Source organism: Hydra vulgaris, chromosome 08 (assembly GCF_038396675.1).
Source record: "Hydra vulgaris chromosome 08, alternate assembly HydraT2T_AEP".
NCBI classification, from domain to species: Eukaryota; Metazoa; Cnidaria; class Hydrozoa; order Anthoathecata; family Hydridae; genus Hydra; species Hydra vulgaris.
The window spans coordinates 822,651-842,500 of record NC_088927.1 but is presented as its reverse complement, the minus strand read 5'-3'; the positions used below and the strand labels follow the sequence as shown (position 1 = coordinate 842,500).

Here is a 19,850-nt window from a genome sequence, read left to right as displayed (position 1 = left end):
CATTTGCATAATACATTCATTTGGCTTCATGTTTTCTTTGAGCTGGTTTAAAAAGAATGTCTGTGATTTGCTGACATAATGATGTTTTGTGAGGTTATATAACTTGTCTGTTAACTCTTCTAGAAACTCATCAGGACTTTTAACTATAGTTTCCAAGGAGCATCTATCAGTCTTCAACCATTGCTTATAAGTTATTTCATTTGCTGAATCCCCTAACAGTTCATTTAACTTTTTTTCAATTCTCTTTTTTCCAGGACACTTCTCACACTCATAAAACATATATGGTTTATTTTCTATTGAACATACAGCTAAGGCCATCAGATCTTTTGACTTTATTTCATTTTTTAATGATTTAACCATAAGATTTGGATTTTGATGGTCAATACAAACACAGACTGTGTGCGTGCCAGATTTTCCTGCAACAATACAATGTTGTGGCCTTAAAAGAGCAAATGATGTCAGTCCCACCTTTACTACACCATTAGATTTTGATTCTTCTAACCATTTCTGGTAAAGTTCTTTAAAGATTGCTTAGTATGATTCGTTTCTGAATGTGCTGTCTACCATCAACTGTCTTTATGCTAATGTAATCCTTTGCTCCTGGCAATAACCTGCTGTTACTATCATCCTCATAAGAGTTGACAATTTGATTTACAACTTCAGTAGTCAGTTTTTTAGGATTTCTTATGTCTGTTGATCTCTCACCAAGGATTCCTTTAACATCCCGCAAACCTCTAGCTTGCTTCACCATATATTGTGTTGTTTTAAATTCATTTATTGTTTCCTGAATAGTCCAATCGACTGGAGCTAAAGTGAGCAATTTTATTTTTTGTGAAATATTGATCTCATTACGAAACTTTTGTTTAAGCTGTTCTACAATAAAATCTAAAGAGGAACTTTTGAGCATACTAATTTGAAGCTCATCTCGTTCAGATGCATTCAATGATTCATTTAGCAACTTAACTTTCTTTTTTATTTTATTGTCTATTTGTAGCATACTCATGCTGGATGATCTTTTAATAGGAGACACACCAAATTTAACAAGACAAGGATTTATAGTATCAATTTGTGTGACAGAGTTATCAGGTGATATGTAATCTGGATCATGTCTCTTGTCAACTTCTTCAACATTCTTGATTTTTCTTACACAACCAAAACATATTTTTTTCCCAGGAATTAAATTAGAGTCCAGTTGATTATGCTCCAGAGTGACAGTTGTCAGGTTTCCTTTAACAATCTTTGAATGAATTGAGAACGGGTCACAGCATGATTTATGGTATGTTGAATAGTAATTACTAAATTGTAACCTATGGTGAGTGCAAATTGTATGCAAATGAATATTTCTTATTCCAGTTCTTAAGGTCAGCAGGTATTTATCTTCATTTACTATTTCTGAAATTTCAGACTGACTGCAGTATGTATTTTTATGACAATCTAACTTTAGTTCAATACCAATAGAACAAGTATTCATGTTTATCTTATAAATTTAATTAAGATGAAATATTATTGAACCTTCATATGTATAATTTTCTATGAAGTTATATAGGAGAAGTAAGTTCAATAATGATTTGATTACATATATATATATATATATATATACATATATATATATATATATATATATATATATATATATATATATATATATATATATATATATATATATATATATATATATATATATATATATATACATATGTATATATATATATATATATATATATATATATATATATATATAATATATATACATACATACATACATACATACATACATGAATGCATACATGCATGCAAGTATGTATGTATGTATGTATGTATGTATGTATGTATGTATGTATGTATGTATGTATGTATGCATGCATGTATGTATGTATGTATGTATGTATGTATGTATGTATGTATGTATGTATGTATGTATGTATGTATGTATGTATGTATGTATGTATGTATGTATGTATGTATGAATGTATACATACATACATACATACATAAGATCCAACAATTAAAAACACATACAAATAATGTAATGAAAAAAATGGAAACAAACTGCAATAGCAAAGTTTATTGAACAGAAAAATATCAAGGTAAGTTATTTTGAGTTATAAATGCTTATATATTTACATTTGCAAAAGGGTATATTATATAGAATCATTGCATTTTTAGATAAATAGTTAAAATTAACTAATAAAATTGAAACTCATACTTTGTTAAAAAACTTATTCAAACAAAACATTAAATCAATATTGTAATGGCTTGATTAGTCTTGTTATACTTCATATTGCCAGTAATGTATGAACCCACTGTCCTACTATTGCCTTGAATTATTAGCAATTCAATCAACTATAAAAAAATCATCATAATAAAGATTAAATCGCAACTTTATGATTAACTAAATATTTTTTTAGTCACCTTTTAAAAATAATGCAGGCTCTATATAGTTATTACCCCTTTAGTTGTGCTCCTATCCGGTATAAAGTCCAGATCAGGGAGAAAGTAACCAACCATATCTCTTTTTTTTTAAGAAATGACTTATGATAGGCTACATCCTTCACATGGGCCAGAAAGCAGGTTGGAGGGGCACTGGTTTCCAATAACACTATTCAGCCCTGATAATTGAAAAAAAGGGTTAATAAAAAATGCTGCCATTTTTGTTGTGAACATGACAAGTTTGTGATGTTTACATTTTTATATAGTTAGATCTAATGGCCTTATTTGCTGTTAATATCAGATCAATACAAAGTGTTAGAAAAAATTTACGAGCCATCCCCAAATGGCTGAAAATGGGACTTTTTAGTAAAGTGGACTATATATTTTTAGATAAAACTGATTTCTAAAATGTAAACAAGCTGCTTATATTTTGCCAATTTGTTGTAGACCATTGTAGCTAATTAGAAAACTAACATGTAAGGACATGTTGATGAATAGAAAAATACTACGGTTAACTTCATTTTGCCTTTATTTAGCATTTTTCAGAATTTTTCCAAAGTTTAGGAGGCTGTAGTTTTTTTCTAACATGGTACAAGCTAATGAAAATCACAAATTTTAAGACAGAAATATCTAGAAAATAGTTCTAGAAAAAATGAGCCACTTGCTGAAAGTTAGAAAAAAGTTATAATGCCTTAAAGTTGTCTATTTTTACCATTCGAGGAACAGAGGGGGGCTACCTGAGAGTGTTTGTAAGGCTGTAATTTCTAAACCGTTGCACTTGAAACTCTGAAATTGCACATTAAACCTATTTACATCATTTAGATAATGATATGTAAAAATCAGGAAAATCAGAGATGGTACCCCACAAAGTTTTCTTGAAAATGGTTAAAATATAATGATCTGACCCATATATATATATATATATATATATATATATATATATATATATATATATATATATATATATATATATATATATATATATATATATATATATATATATATATATATATATATATATATATACATATATATATATATATATATATATATATACATATATATATATATATATATATATATATATATATATATATATATATATATATATATATATATATATATATATATATATATACTTACATATAAGAAATATGTTTATGTATTCATATATATCCAAAAATTCATGTATATTTCTATTTATATATACATTCATCGAGATATACATATATATATATATATATATATATATATATATATATATATATATATATATATATATATATATATATATATATATATATCTATAGTTTGTTGGCTTTGGGAAGAGCGGAAGGAAAAAAGTAATTCTTACGCCAACACATACATCACTTTTAATTACTTTTGACTTTCGTCCAACATTTTCGTGTTGGACGAAAGTCAAAACCATTGATTTAATTACAAATTAATTGTTATATAAAAAAACCACAAAAACGCAAATTTAATTGACCAGAATGTTTTTAAAAACATTCTGAATGTTTTTAACAATATAAACAATGTTTTTTTTTTATTTTTTTTAATAAAATGTTTTTATTTTTATTTTTTTTAATAAAATGTTTTTATTTTTATTTTATTTTTTACTGTAAATCATGCGCGGAGTGTTGCTACATCAACTATCTTATAGCCTGACTTGCAAGGGATAGCTGCTACATCGATTGACAAATAGCCTGACCCGCAAGGGAGTGCTGCTACATCGACTGAGGGTTTGGTTGGGGCAGGCAGTCTATCATTTAAAAAAAAAAAATTCCGGTCTTGCATTTTAATTTTTACTTTTTGTCAACAAAATATGGAAAAAACTTTCGGGTAACACCTAAGGGTTCTATATATATATATATATATATATATATATATATATATATATATATATATATATATATATATATATATATATATATATATATATATTTATATATATATATGTGTATATATATATATATATATATATATATATATGTATACAAATAAATTTATATATATATATATATATATTATATAAATTTATATATATATATATATATATATATTATATAAATTTATATATATATATATATATATATATATATATATATATATATATATATATATATATATATGTATATATATATATATATACACATATATATATATATATTGTATGTATATTTATTCTTATATATATGTGTGTATATATATATATATATATATATATATTGTATGTATATTTATTCTTATATATATGTGTATATATTTATATATATATATATATATATATATATATATATATATATTGTATGTATATTTATTCTTTTATATATGTGTATATATTTATATATATATATATATATAAATATATATATATATATATATATAAATACGTTTATATCGATATATATAAATATATATATAGATTGTCATATACATATACATTAGTATTTATACCTTCGTGTATATATATATATATATATATATATATATATATATATATATATATATATATATTTTTATATATATTTATATATAATTATATATAAATATATATATATATATATGTGTGTGTGTTTACAAATATATATATATGTTTGTATACATACATTTTTATGTTTATATGTATATATATATACATATAATTATATATATTTGAAAAGTTCCTTATTATGCATTTTTTCCAATTGCAAATAATTAGTTTATCATAGGAGATGTATGCAAGTTTACCAGATTCAACTTTATCTTTATAATCAAAAAGCTTCAAAGCAATTGTTCTTGGTTTATTGTCATATCTGACTCCAGTTTGATGCGCCCTTTCAACTTTTAAATTCTTTAAACCGAAACATTCTTCTTTAAACATTCTTTGAATAATTTTTAACTTTTATTTCACTTACATTCCGATTTTCATTTTCTGATTCTTTTATTCCGTTTTTACGCAAATTGTTCCTTCTGGACCTTCTGTCTTCCATCTCTCTTAACTTTTTTTAATATCCATATATTTATTAGAACCTTTTTAAAATTCCACGACTAGAAAAATTATCTTTTTCATAAGTTCATGATTATTAAAAAATTAAAGCTTTCTTTTATTGCTATTATTTCAGGCTTAAGTGATATTATTTTTTATTATTATTATAAATTTGCTGTTTAAAATAGTTACAACTTTCGTATTTGTAAAATATAAAAATGTCGGGGGCAAGAAGAAGACAAAATAGTCTTATCGCCAAGCCCCTAAAACTAAAAAAATAAGCATTGAGAATCTCAAAGTTAAAAAAACAAATCAGTAAAAATCAGCCTTAAAAATTAGAAAATTATTATTTCAGTCATTAATAAAAACAAAAAATTAAATTTTGATAAAACAGCTGTTCAAAAACACGGCGTTAATTTTTGTTCAAATATCTGCTGATTCCCCGATTACGCGTGTTTTAACACTTACAGTCATTGTAAGTGGAAACCATGTAAAAATAACAATAAAATTTCAATAGATTAGTTAGTGGCCTATAACTCAACCTAACTTTGAAATTGCGAAATTCATTGATTAGGACGACTTTGTTTTTTTACCGACAACATTTTAATTTTATATTTACACCTAAGTAAAACATGTACTACTAATTTTTCAACCTACTGAATTGTTGGTAAAAAATACAGTAGGTTTTTTTACCTACTTAATCTCAGTAGGTAAAAAAACCAACTGTATTTTTTACCTACTGAGTTTTCAACCTACTGTATTTTCAACCTATACTTATTGATTGCCTTTATATCTATGTCTTTTCTGGTATGTGGAGATTTAAAGGAGATTTTGCATTTAATTAACTTAATATAAACTTCATAAAATAATCTGATTGCATTTCTTGGTTAAAAATGAACAAAACTGATGTTTAGCCAGTTACACGCTGTAAATTAAGTTATTTTTAAACATTTTTTCATACTATTTTATGTATATACCATTTAAACCAATTAATAAACATTATTTTTACAAAACGTATTTTATTAATTGTAAAATCATTTAAAAAATATTTAAAATGCCACATTTTTATAACATTTACATTTTAACATTTTAACATTAAGAAAGTCTTTATTAAAAATAATAGTTTTTTTAATTGAATTTTTTGTTTAAGTGGCCAGTTTTCTAAAAATTATTCAAAAAGTAAGTATTAAAACATCAGAGATAAAATCATACTTATCTTTTACTGTATTTGAAAAAAGGTTCTACAAATGGTCCAAAGTGTGTTAGGTCCATATTTAGTTATACATTTTGAAGGCAGTTCAATATTTTAGATTTGAAAAGTTTTAAAATCAAAAATGTCAATATTTACAAGAAATATATACTATATCTCTTTATATATATATATATATATATATATATATATATATATATATATATATATATATATATATATATATATATATATACATATATATATATATATATATATATATATATATATATATATATATATATATATATATATATATATATATATATATATACATACATATTTTTTATAAAATATGCTTTATTATCTTTCAAAATCGCCAGCTAAAAAGCACGATAATAATGCAAGTATCAATTTCAAATGTAAAACTATATGTATAGAAAAGGTAACAGAGTGGTTTATCGAGCATCTATTGTAGACTTATTTACCATGATTTAAATAACACGAAGAATGTGTAAAAATACATATATTTTTCATTGAACAAAAAGTATTACTTATATATTACACATTAAAACATTCACTTCTTAAACAATTTAGCAATAAACTGCATATTATAGTGTAGACTAAACCAAACGTAAAAATATTCCAGTCTACACGACAATTAATTTTGATAGCTGTACGAACAAAATTAAATAGTTTTACGTGTGTTTTGTAAAAATATTATTTTGGATTTATAAACTGAAATTTTTTATAATAAATACTTGTTGTAACATGAAAAATCCGCTCAACCATCCTTTTTTTTATAATAAACCCTCCCCTCGTTTGTTAGATCTGGACTAATATCTCCCCCCATCCTTTTATTTTTACACCCCAAGAGTAATGTCAGCTGTAATGTTAAAAAAGACCTGTTAAACGGTGTTTTAACACAAAACTTTGATCAGATCAAGTTTGATCTTTTCGGAACACTTTCTCAATGATATTTTACATTAAAAGAAAAAAACTGCAACAAACTTTTGCTAACTATTGTAAACATTCGAGAAATTTGGTTTTAAATATAAGATTCTACTTGCTGTATTTTCTTAACTTGATATTCCTGAAGCTCCATTGAAACTAAAATTAAAAAAATCAACTATGTTTTTAGACATATTTTTATTAGCTTAGTTGCATCAAAATATAATATAGTATAATATACAAAACATTAAAAAAAAGTTTGAAATACGTGTTTGGGATTGTCCATAAAGAACGTCATTTTTTGCCCTTAAAGAACGTCATCAATTTAAATACTAACAAGAAGTAGAAGTTTATATGGACTTCAACATCGACGCACTTTCATTTTCAGACCTATGTCTTCGTACGATTCTCAATCAGCATTAATTTTACTATTATAATCAGTTATAAAAATAGAGGTTAGAGATAAAAATTAGCGCAAATACAGTATAATTTACAAAACGTTAAAAAAAAAATGTTTTATGAAAAAATCATTAGTTTGAAATACGCGTTATGTTATGCGTTAGGAAATAGTTATTCATGGGCCAAAATTTTATCTTGAAAAATCGGTTATAAAAAATTTGTGCAAAATTAAGTTTTTAATTACTTTTATTTGTATTCTCTAGAGTAACAATAATTGTATTATGTTTTACTAAGTATTATGTTTTCAAAGTTTGGTATTTAAAACTGTGAGTTTTGTATGTAAAATTGTGTTTTGTAAATTAATAAAAAAGGTAATAGTATCACATTAAACTTTATTTCAAAACATTTCTTTAAAAACTAGTATAGTTTAATAATAAAGTTTTTTTAAATTTTCATAGATTTTTTTAAATAAAAAATAACTCGTTGCATTTTAAAACGTATTAATAAATAAATAAATAATATTAAATTAAATTAAAATAATGAAATGAGTTTTAATAATAATAACTACGCGTTCAATGTTAGGTGTTCAACGCGAAAAACTACTTCACGAAATTCATCGTTATTTTTCACAAGATACAAAAATGACCGCTTTAGTACTATATGGAATGTCAGGTGTTGGGAAGACGAACATTGCCAGAAAATACTGCGAAGTTTACTCTAACTTCTATGAAAAGATTGTCTGGATAGACGCAGCAATTGGAAAGTTACAAACTTCAATTAAAAACTGTTGTCAAATTTTAGGATTTGTTATTCATGATTCGATAGGGGAATATTATAATATAGAAGTAATTGTTGAAAAAATTCACAACTATTACATAAATGGAAAAACTTTGTATGTTTTTGACAATGTTGACGATGAAAGTATCAAAAGTTTGAACATGTACATTTCAAGGAAACCAAACTCATTTACTTTAATTACATCGCAATGGAGAACGTGGTCAAACAATGTCGATAGAATGTTAGTTGATGTTTTTTCTCCCGAAGATGCATTTACTTATGTAAAAAATAATATTGAAGAATGCTCAAATGAAAACATAAAAAACTTAACTAAAGAACTTGGTTATCATCCGTTTGTTATAACACAGGCAATAAAGTACATAAATATGCATAAAATATCGATAGAAAAATATATAGATAGATATAGACATAAGCCCCTAGAAATATTAGATAGTGATAACTTTCCTTCTGAAGAAGAATCAAAGTCTGCAATAAAAGCCATAAATTTAGTTTTATTTAAATTAAAAAAAACTAAACTTATTCCATTAGAATTACTAAACTGTTTATCTTATTGCGATGGTCAAAATATAAGTAAAAAATTTATAATACAAATCTTAAATCAAATGAATATAAACGATGATCATTTAATAGATGAAATTGTTGGGTTACTTACAAGTTATTCATTTTTAAATTGTTTCGAGGATAGCAAGTATTCAATGCATAAACTAACGCAGTTGTCGTGTAGATGTTTTCAAAGTAAAAATTTGAGTACAATTACGTATCTCGATCTAATTGAAAATTATTTTAAATTTGAGTTGAACCAAGTAATGGATCACGTAGAGTACGGAAATCATTTCGTTTTACAATTTCTCTATATTTTTCAAAGTAACAAAAACAGAATGTCAAAAACATTCCATCATATGACATCTTCTATTAAAAATTTATTAGTATGTAAAGGTTTAATTGGTGAAGCTATCGAAATATTAAAAGCTATTCAAAGTTTTAATAAAGAAACCTTTGGTGAAAATAATGAACTCACGCTTGATACAAAACGCAATATGGCAAATTGTTTTGACGATATGGGTAAGCATAACGAAGCTCTAGAAATTTATTGTTCTATTCATGAAGTACAAACTGAAGTTTTAGGTATCAACCATCCAAATACAATGAAAACAAAGCATAATATTGCATTCTGTTTGAACAAGATGGGAAATTATAGCAAAGCATTAGAAATTTATCATTCTGTTGATAAAATGCAAACTGAAATTTTAAGTATCAACCATCCAGATACAATGAAAACAAAACATAATATCGCAAACTGTTTAAACGATATGGGAAAGTATAACGATGCTTTAGAAATTTATTACTCTGTTGATAAAATACAAACAAAAATTTTAGGCATCAACCATCCAGATACAATGACAACCAAACTTAGTATCGCAATCTGTTTGTACAATATGGGAAGATCTAATGAAGCTTTAGAAATTTTTTATTCTGTTGATAAAATACGAACTGAAATTTTAGGTATCAACCATCCAGATACAATGACAACAAAACATAATATCGCAGTCTGTTTGAGAAAAGTGGGCAAATATAACGAAGCTTTAGAAATTAATTATTTTGTTGATAAAATGCAAGTTGAAATTATAGGTATCAACCATCCAGATACAATGGCAACAAAACATAACATTGCAATCTGTTTGAGAAAAATGGGAAAATATAACAAAGCTTTAGAAATTGATTATTCTGTTGATAAAATACAAACTGAAATTTTAGGTATCAACCATCCAGATACAATGGCAGCAAAACATAATATCGCAATCTGTTTGAGAAAAATGGGAAAATATAACGAAGCTTTAGAAATTAATTATTCTGTTGATAACATACAAACTGAAACTTTAGGTATCAACCATCCAGATACAATAGCAACAAAGCATAATATCGCAACCTGTTTGAAAAAAATGGGAAAATATAATAAAGCTTTAGAAATTAATTATTCTATTGATAAAACACGAACTGAAATGTTAGGTATCAACCATCCAGACACAATGGCAACAAAACATAATATTGCAAACTGTTTGAGAAAAATGAGAAAATATAACCAAGCCTTAGAAATTTATTATTCTGTTGATAAAATACGAACTGAAATTTTAGGTATCAACCATCCAGATGAAATGGCAACAAAACATAGTATTGCAATCTGCTTGAGAAAAATGGAGAAATATAACAAAGCTCTGGAAATTAATTATTCTGTTGATAAAAGACGCACTGAAATTTTAGGTATCAATCATCCAGATACAATGGCAACAAAACATAATATCGCAATCTGTTTAAACAAAATGGGAAAATATAAAGAAGCTTTAGAAATTTATTATTCTGTTTATAAAATACGAACTGAAATTTTAGGTATTAACCATCCAGACACAATGGCAACAAAATATAAAACCGCAATCTGTTTGAACACAATGGGAAAATATAAGAAAGCGTTTTAATTTAATATTTTGATAAAATATAAACTGAAAATTTAAGTATCAACCATCCAGATACAATGGCAACAAAACGTGTCGCAATATTATTCTGTTGATATAATACAAACTTATATTTTAGGTATCAACCATCCAGATACAATGAGAACAAAGCATAATATTGCAAACTGTTAGAGAAACTTTGATAAACAGTAAACGAATTCTCTTATTAGTTAAATACAATTTTTTTATATTTAAATATATAAGCTTTTCTATTCTTTGATGAAAATAAAGATGAACTATGTCTTTTTTTTAAGGCAACGTAAACAAATTTTTAATTCCATTTTAAGAATTTTTAATTTGTAATAGAATTTCAGTTTCGCATTTTTAGGGTTTTATTTTAAAACTTTTATTATTTTCAAGTTGTTAATCAAATTAATAAATAGTAAATATATGTTTATATTCTATATATTGTATTTATTATTATTTACAAATGTTAGATTGAAACTAAAAGATGGTAGGGGAGAGTGGGACATGTAAATTTTTTTCAGGGTAATTGCAATATCTTTTTTATTTGAAATATAAACTTGAACCAACAAGTTTTTACGAATAAACCTTCGTGAGGCGGTTAATAAATTGTTAATTGATCAAAAGGGTTCTCTCGGTTCCGTTTATATGTAAAAATGAATCCTTAATTATTCCGATAAGGCCTTAATTATTCGAATAAACTTCATACCAATAATTAAAGTTTTATAATAAAACTGAAGTATTCGAATAAATTGAAGTTTTATCAAAAAATTAGTTTAAAGTAATTTTTAATACAAATTTTATTTTTGTTTGCAATTATGGATTTGTTGCTATCCAATGCCATTAAAGCCAAGCATTTGCCTAATATTACGACTTACAAAGTAAAGCTTCGTAATAATCTCAAAGATTTAAATTCAAAGTTTCCTGTTGTAAACAAAGATCTTCTTTTTTTAAGAAATTCTGAAATTGAAGCTTTTATTCCCATGCAAAAAGAAAATGAAGACTATATTGTTTTAAAGTATGAGTTTAAACGCGTTTTTTTATGTTTTATTTTTTTTATAAAACAATAATTCTTGACAAATAACCTTTAGTTAAATATGTTTTTTTAGTTATATTTAGTTTATATATGTTATGACTTTACAGGTCAATGGAAAATGGTAACTGTCTTTACAACTCTGCTGCTTTATTAATAAATTCATCAGATAAAACTCATGAAATTCTTCGACTATTAACTTCTGTTGAATTGTTTGAGAAAGCAACCTTTTATTCAAGATACCCAATGTGGAACCAAGTTAAACCAAGTGGAAGTCTAAAAGTTTTTCTTCACTCTCTAGTGTTTTCATGGCATGTGTTTCATTTGAGTCTTCTGATTCTTTTACAGAATTAAATGATATAAATATTTCTGAACTTATAAAAAAAGAAGTCTATAACAATTGCAGAAACAATAAATTTGCTTCTTTTCTTTGTTTAATTGCATTATCTACAGTGTTAAATAAACAAATTCGGTCTGTTTATCCTGAATTTGGACTTGAAAAATATAAAAAGTTATTTAATTTGAGTATACACCCACGTGGTGATCATAAAACAAATAAAGAAATTCTGAGTATTTTATGGTGTAACTCTGATTGTTGCTCTATTTCCAAGGATAAAGATATGTGGTCATCAAATCAGTTTGTCCCTATTGTGAAAAGAGAAGTTCTATGCTTAAAGAAATTTGTCAAAAGTGATTTAAAAAGAGGATTGTGTTCAGTTTTGCCAAGTGTTCTATCACATTCTTCTGTTACCACTAAGATTCTTAATTTATCTTGTCAACCTCCTAAAAATCTATTTTCAAATAAAAAATCATTAGTTCAATCTCACATAAAGTTTTGCATAGATAATGAAACTAAAATTATAGATGTAAATATTTATATTACTCCTAATCCAATCTTACCTAATTGTATTCCTTGTGCATCTGGTCAGTCTTCAAGCCTTCCTTTTTATGATGTTTCTACTTACTATGAGCACAGTAGACATCTATCTGCTGGCAAAGATGATTCAATGTTATTAGATCTAGTTAATAAAATATTTATTCCTAACTTGTCTTTTGTTTTTCCTGTTTCTGGTGGAAAAAAACGATCATTTTTACATGACTGCTTGAATATTCCTAGTTAGCTTACTCACAGATTGAAGATGGAGCATACTGCCTTCCATGTACACTGTTGGGTAGCAGAATTCCAAACAATACCACAATAATCAACTTTAGTCGAAAACCTTTTAAAATATGGGGTAATGCAACTCGTGCTTATATGGATCACAATAATAATTGTCGACTACATCAAATGTCAATGCATTGTCTGAACATGCTGCAATCTAGATCTAATTCAAAAAAAAATCTGATTGAAGTTGACATCGATAATCAAAAAAAAAAAACTTATTATAAGTAATCGAAATAAATTAATTCTAATTATAAAGACAATTATTTTTCTTGGCCGCAACGATATTGCTTTTCGAGGTCATCATGTAAGTATCATCCAGAGGTTGACAGTAAGTATCATCCAGAGGTTGGAGAAATATGAAAAGACAACATTGGTATAGGTAACTTTGTAGAGCTTTTAAGTTTTCGTATTGAAGTAGGTGATAAAGTTCTTGAGCACCATATTTGTTCTGCTCCTAAAAATGCAACTTATATATCTAAAACCGCACAAAACGAACTTATTGAATGCTGTGGAAAAACAATTGAAGAAGTTCTAATTAAGAAAATTAAAAAGTCAGGTTATTTTTCTATCTTGTGTGATCCATCACACAAGATAGAAAAATAATCCATCACACAAGAGAGAAAAATAGCCTCTGATTTTTCTAATATAATTTTTCTAATAGTGATCCATCACACAAGATAGAAAAATAGCCTCTGATTTTTCTAATGCTGAACAGCTATCTCTAGTTATAAGATACATTGACTGTGATAATGTTATTTGTGAAGACTTTCTACGGTTTATTGAATGTAAATCTGTTACAACTGGTCTTAGTCTTGCGCAAAACATAATTTCTGCAATTAATGATCTTGGTCTTGATATCCAAAAATGTAGAGGTCAAGGATATGATGGTGCTGGGGCAATGTCTGGTAAATTAAAAAGTATTTCATCTAGAATTAAACTTATCAATTCAAAGGCTATTTTTGTTCACTGTGCTTGCCATAAACTTAATTTAGTTATTAGTAAATCATGCAATGTTCAGAGTGTTAGAAATGCTCTTGATCAAATCAAAGATATATCATATTTTTTTAACTTATCACCTAAACGTGCTAGCTGTCTCAAAAAATTCATTTTTCCTGGTCGAGCAAAATTAATTGATACATGTCGAACTAGATGGGTTCAGAAACTTAAAGGTCTGGATGTTTTTTTTGATAGCTACATATCCGTTTTTCATTCAATGGAAGAAATGGCATACAATGAAGGTAAGAGTTATAATATTAATACTTCTTCAAAAGTTTCATGTTTTTTAAATCTTATGACAAATTTTTCTTTTATTGTGAACTTAGTTTTAACAAAACAAATAATGGACTATTTCTATGCCATCACTGTTGTTCTCCAAACTAAAGCATTTGATATATCACAACAGTGTAATGGAATAAATTGTTTGAAAACTCAAACTTTAGATTTAAAGAAAAATATTGATGTCTATCATATCGAATGGTACTTAATTGCTCGTGACCTAGCTAAGACTCTTGATGTTTCAGAAGTTAAACCAAGGCTCTGTGGCAGACAAGTTTAAAGAGATAATTATCCCTTTGACACAGTTTCAGATTATTTCAAATATTCCATCACATCTCCTCTTCTAGATCACTTAATTAATGAATTAGAAGATAGATTTGATGAAGGTGAGATGATTGTTTACAAAGGTTTATATGGTATTCCTGCAACTGTTGTAAAAAAAAATAAAGAAAAATGTTTTTGGGAGTCAGATTTTATGAAGTTTTTGCATTTTTATATATCGGATATGCCTCATCCTACATCAATTCATGCTGAATTAGATTTGTGGGAAACATTTTGGAACAATCAATCTGTGGTCCACTATTACAGAGACTTTAAAGTCTATTGATATGAGGGGTTTCCCAAACATTAGGGAAGGTTTTTTAATAATGGGAACAATTCCAATTACTACATGTGAATGCGAGAGGAGCATTTCTGTTATACGCAGACTGAAAACTTATATGAGTAGCGGCATGACAGAGTCAAGATTTAATTCTTTAGCTCTGATGTCTATTCATCAAGAAATAATTCCTGATGTAGAAAGAGTTTTTAATATTTTTTCTGTTTTAGAGGAACGACGCTTAGAGTTGGTTTTTACCTGATATTAATTTATTAATTTCTTTTTTGCTTATTGACTATAATCGTGTATTTTATTTTATTTTATATTTAAGTTTATCTTATATTTAGTGAAAATTAGAAAAACCAACATAAAAATTAAAAAAAAACAACCTATTAAAAAAAGCTTGGCCTAACTGCCTATCAAGAAAAAAAAAGAATCCAGAAATGGAAGACTAACCTAAGGCAACAATATTAATACTTTACATAAACTGCCTATCAAGAAAAGGAAAGAATCCAGAAATGGATGACTAACCTAAGCCAACAATACAAATACTTTACACAAACTGCCTATCAAGAAAAGGAAAGAATCCAGAAATGGATGGCTATGCTAAGGTAACTATATTAATACTTTACATTAACTGCCTATCAAGAAAAGGTAAGAATCCAGAAATGGAGGTTTGACCTAAGGCAACAATACAAACACTTTACACTAACTGCCTATAAAGAAAAGGAAAGAATCCAGAAATGGAGGGATAACCTTAGGCCACATGACAGTTTACAGATGGAGTGCAAAGTCCTATGGCTTACCTTCTCGTTGGTGCACTTCGTTAAATAGGTTAGACAAGTAAAAAATGTCTAATTTATGAACAGAATAGCCAAGGCAACATTTTTATTAGTTTTGTTTTATATGGGTAATTGAGAACAATGCCAAGTAAGTAATTATAAAGTACTGATGCCGCTTTGATGACGAATTGCCAAAATATAGTCGGCGATATATTTTTCCAACTTTCCCTCCCCTCCCCCCTCGCTAGCCCGGGGGAGGGGTTTACAAAAAAATATCGCCGACTATATTTTGGCAACTCGAAAAAAAACAGGCAACACCCACAAAAAATCCTGCATCCGCCCCTGCTCCGATCATATCATAAATATTGGCAAAATGAACAATCCCTGAAAAACTCATCATGATAGCATGTACACTTTTCAATATTTTTTTTACCAGCGTGTTTAAAAAGCAAGTTCTCAGAAAACGCAAAACAAAAAATAAAATCATAAATTATTGTTCATTTCGTAAATATATCTTTAAAAAAATTACTTTTTAAAAGAATATTTTAAAGACTACCAGTTTCATAATATTCCTTGGACTTTACTACTGACTTTTGGGGATCATTCTTTGACAATCGTTGACGTCGTAACAACTTTCATTTAACCTTAAAACTTTCACTTAATTTAAATGATGATTTATTTATTTTTTGTTTATGAGTCTGCAACCAGCTAAAGTAAAATGTCCTGATTTCATATTTTGTTTTTCATAAATTAAAATAACAGACTTCATACCTGTGTTATAATTTGCAACAAACTCTAACTGGCTAAACCAACATAATTACTTTTTGGTAATCTTTTCTATATTAAATTATTAAAACTCTCATTACATATATCTGGGTTTTCCCATGCAGACACTTTACTAATTCAGAGTCTTTATTTCAGTCAGAATTATTTCAGTTGCAGCATCTAACATTGTCTCGTTTGCAACAGTTTTCACGTTTTTATTTTTGTTCTTATTTTTGTATAGTTTTTGGGTGTCATGGGTTTAGGCATGTTCATGAGCTGAGTAAATTTTTCAATTCCAGTATGACCATATCCTAATACTCTCATTGCATGTATTTTCCTGTTGTTAATATCAAACCCTTAATCACAATTATCTGATTTATAAAATTCATTTTTATAATCACAAGATAGTGTAATACACTTCAAATATAGCAACGATGCTAGACCTTTCTTTTTTTATGGTGATCACCTAAGTACAGTGCACAGTTTTCACACAGAGGACCCATTAAAAATGAAAGAACTTTAGATATAGCTTTAGTGTCTATAATTCTTTAACCACTAATTTTTTTAATGTTTTAAAAAAATTTTTAAACGTGGTACATTTGTAATGAATTTTACTTTCTTAGCAGATGCGCCTAAAATATTACTGTCATTTAACTCATATCCACTTAGATTACATGCATATTTTTTTTCTGCACATTAAATACTCTTCTTTTTTGTGATACTTTGTTCTTTGCTTTCTCTATCATTCATTTTTGTGTTTCTAATAACATCCTAATCATCCAAAACATCCAAAGAATTTCGTCATATTTTTTTGTTTCTGCTGTTGGATAAATTAGATTTGATAAGAAGGTAAAATCGCAAATGGAAATGGCCTATATTTGAATATAATAAGGAGCAGAATATTCTTTAGCAAAGAAGATATAAATCAAAACATATATTTGAAACAGTACTCAAGGATAAGTTTACCAACAAAATATTCACCCCATAGCAATGCTATGCAAATGTTTTCCACTTGGGTTCAAAAAAACATAAATTAAACAAAAACTTATGAAGAAATCTATAATTTTTTTTGCAGATTCAGAATCTACATAAAATTTTGGTCAACAATTATTAGAAAAAAAAAAAATCCAATTTTTGAAAAAAATTGAAATTAGTTGCCCCTTAAGTAATTCAGTTAATAAATAACATAAATGCGCGTAACATGACTTGCTTTTAAAGAAAAACGTTATTGTTATTGCTATTATTCTCGATTCCCTAATAAAATGGGGTTATGGATTAAAAGGAAAGGGAGGGATTTTAGTCAAGATCTAATAAATGGTGGGGGGAGGGTGTTAATAAAATGAGGAGTGGGAATTTTTTATGATACAATATAGTTTTTTTTATATAAAAAAGTTTAGTTTATAAATCCAAGCTAATAAATTTACGTTTTTTTTTCACGAGAAAGGGAAAAGGGAAAAAACGCATGCCTACGGTTAATGGCTACGGTTCTTAACTACAGTGAATATTTTATATGGCAACAGCTCATTTGTTAATTGCCCAATTTTTAAAATCAATTTTCTAAAAATCTGACAGTAGAATTCCAATACTTTTTTTTTAAACTGTCAAAAACGGTCTCGAATAGCCCCTGTATACACACACACACACACACACAAATATATATATTTATATATATATATATATATATATATATATATATATATATATATATATATATATATATATATATATATATATATATATATATATATATATATATATAGGGGTACCATATGAAATTTTGGAAAAATCAGGACATCATGTCTTTTTTAACCTGTCAAATCAGGACAAATATAAATAAGCAGAAAGTCTAAGTCAGGACAAAGCTCGTCACACTAAAAGTGAAAATGACAAAAAGTACAAAATTAAAAACCAGCATTTTTGTAATGACTACAAGAATTATTTCTTTGCTTTGCTTTTAAACCAGTCATATTTTTCACTAGAGTGTACTTTTTTCAGGAACAACTGGTCATTTTTTATCTTTTCATAGAACTGTGAGCAATTGAGATCATTATTTAACTTACAAAAAAGCAAACTTTTTTGTAAGTTAAATAATGATCTCAAACAAGAACCTCTTTCAGGAGACCAAATATTCTTCATCATTGAAAACACCCTTTCCACAGCAGCTGAAGTTCCAGGAAGACTGAAAATGTATTCCAACACCAGTGAAAAATTTGCTACTGAAATGCCCTTTTCTCCAAAATGTTTCATCATCAGGACCCATTTTTCTTCACAACTCATATCATCAGATTTCCAAATTTCAGAATTAGTTAACAAGTATGCCTTGACCAAAACAACTTCATCAAATAGTTCATCAGTATTTATTGCTGTACGTCCAATTTTTCGGGAAATTCTTTCTGCAGCTTCTTCCAACTCTGAAAATGTTATTGCACTGTTTTGAATCCACAACTTTTCAGCTTCAGCAAAGCTATCTTTCCAAAGGTCAATATAAGAAAGACATTTCTCGTAAAAACCAGTGAATTCTTTTTTGACAGCAATTTCGTCAATAATTCCGTCTTCAAATAGTTTTGCAAGTATCTTTTTAGCTTCCAGTGGAATAAACTTATTCTCAAATCTTTCCTTCAGATTATTCTGCAATACTTTTATCTCATTAACAATATCACATGCACTTGCTCTTGTTTTTTCAATTCTCAGAATTGTTTTGTTGAATGTCTGAAGCTGACCATGAACAAATCAACGATACATTTCACCACGTTCATCGCTAAAGAACTTACTAATTATCACTGGAGATTGCTCTTGAGAACAGAAGAAAGATTTTAGTCCCACAAAGATTTCCGAAATTCTCTGAAATGCGGGTAGTAAAGAAAGGAATCTTGTGCTTCCATGCTGCAAAACTCTCTTGTAGTGAACATCAGCAAACTCGCAGAATTCTTGCAGTTGAGTAACTCTGACAGTGTAGATGTGAAAATATTTGTAAATTTTCACCACAAGAGCTTCAACATCAATTGGTAAAACATCGACAGCTGTTT

General features: G+C 26.8%; 1 protein-coding gene across 2 annotated transcripts in view; it reads left to right on the top strand.

The window, feature by feature from the left end:
- The window catches only part of LOC136082888 (uncharacterized), a 17,000-nt gene extending 5,354 nt beyond the window's left edge, over positions 1-11,646 (top strand). For both annotated transcript variants that reach the window (XM_065802245.1, XM_065802244.1), the window contains one exon: positions 8,520-11,646. In XM_065802245.1, coding sequence (XP_065658317.1) covers positions 8,520-11,206 — 2,687 coding nt within the window. In that variant the 3' untranslated portion in view covers positions 11,207-11,646. The remainder of the gene's footprint in view (positions 1-8,519) is intronic.
- The last annotated feature ends 8,204 nt before the right edge of the window (positions 11,647-19,850 follow it).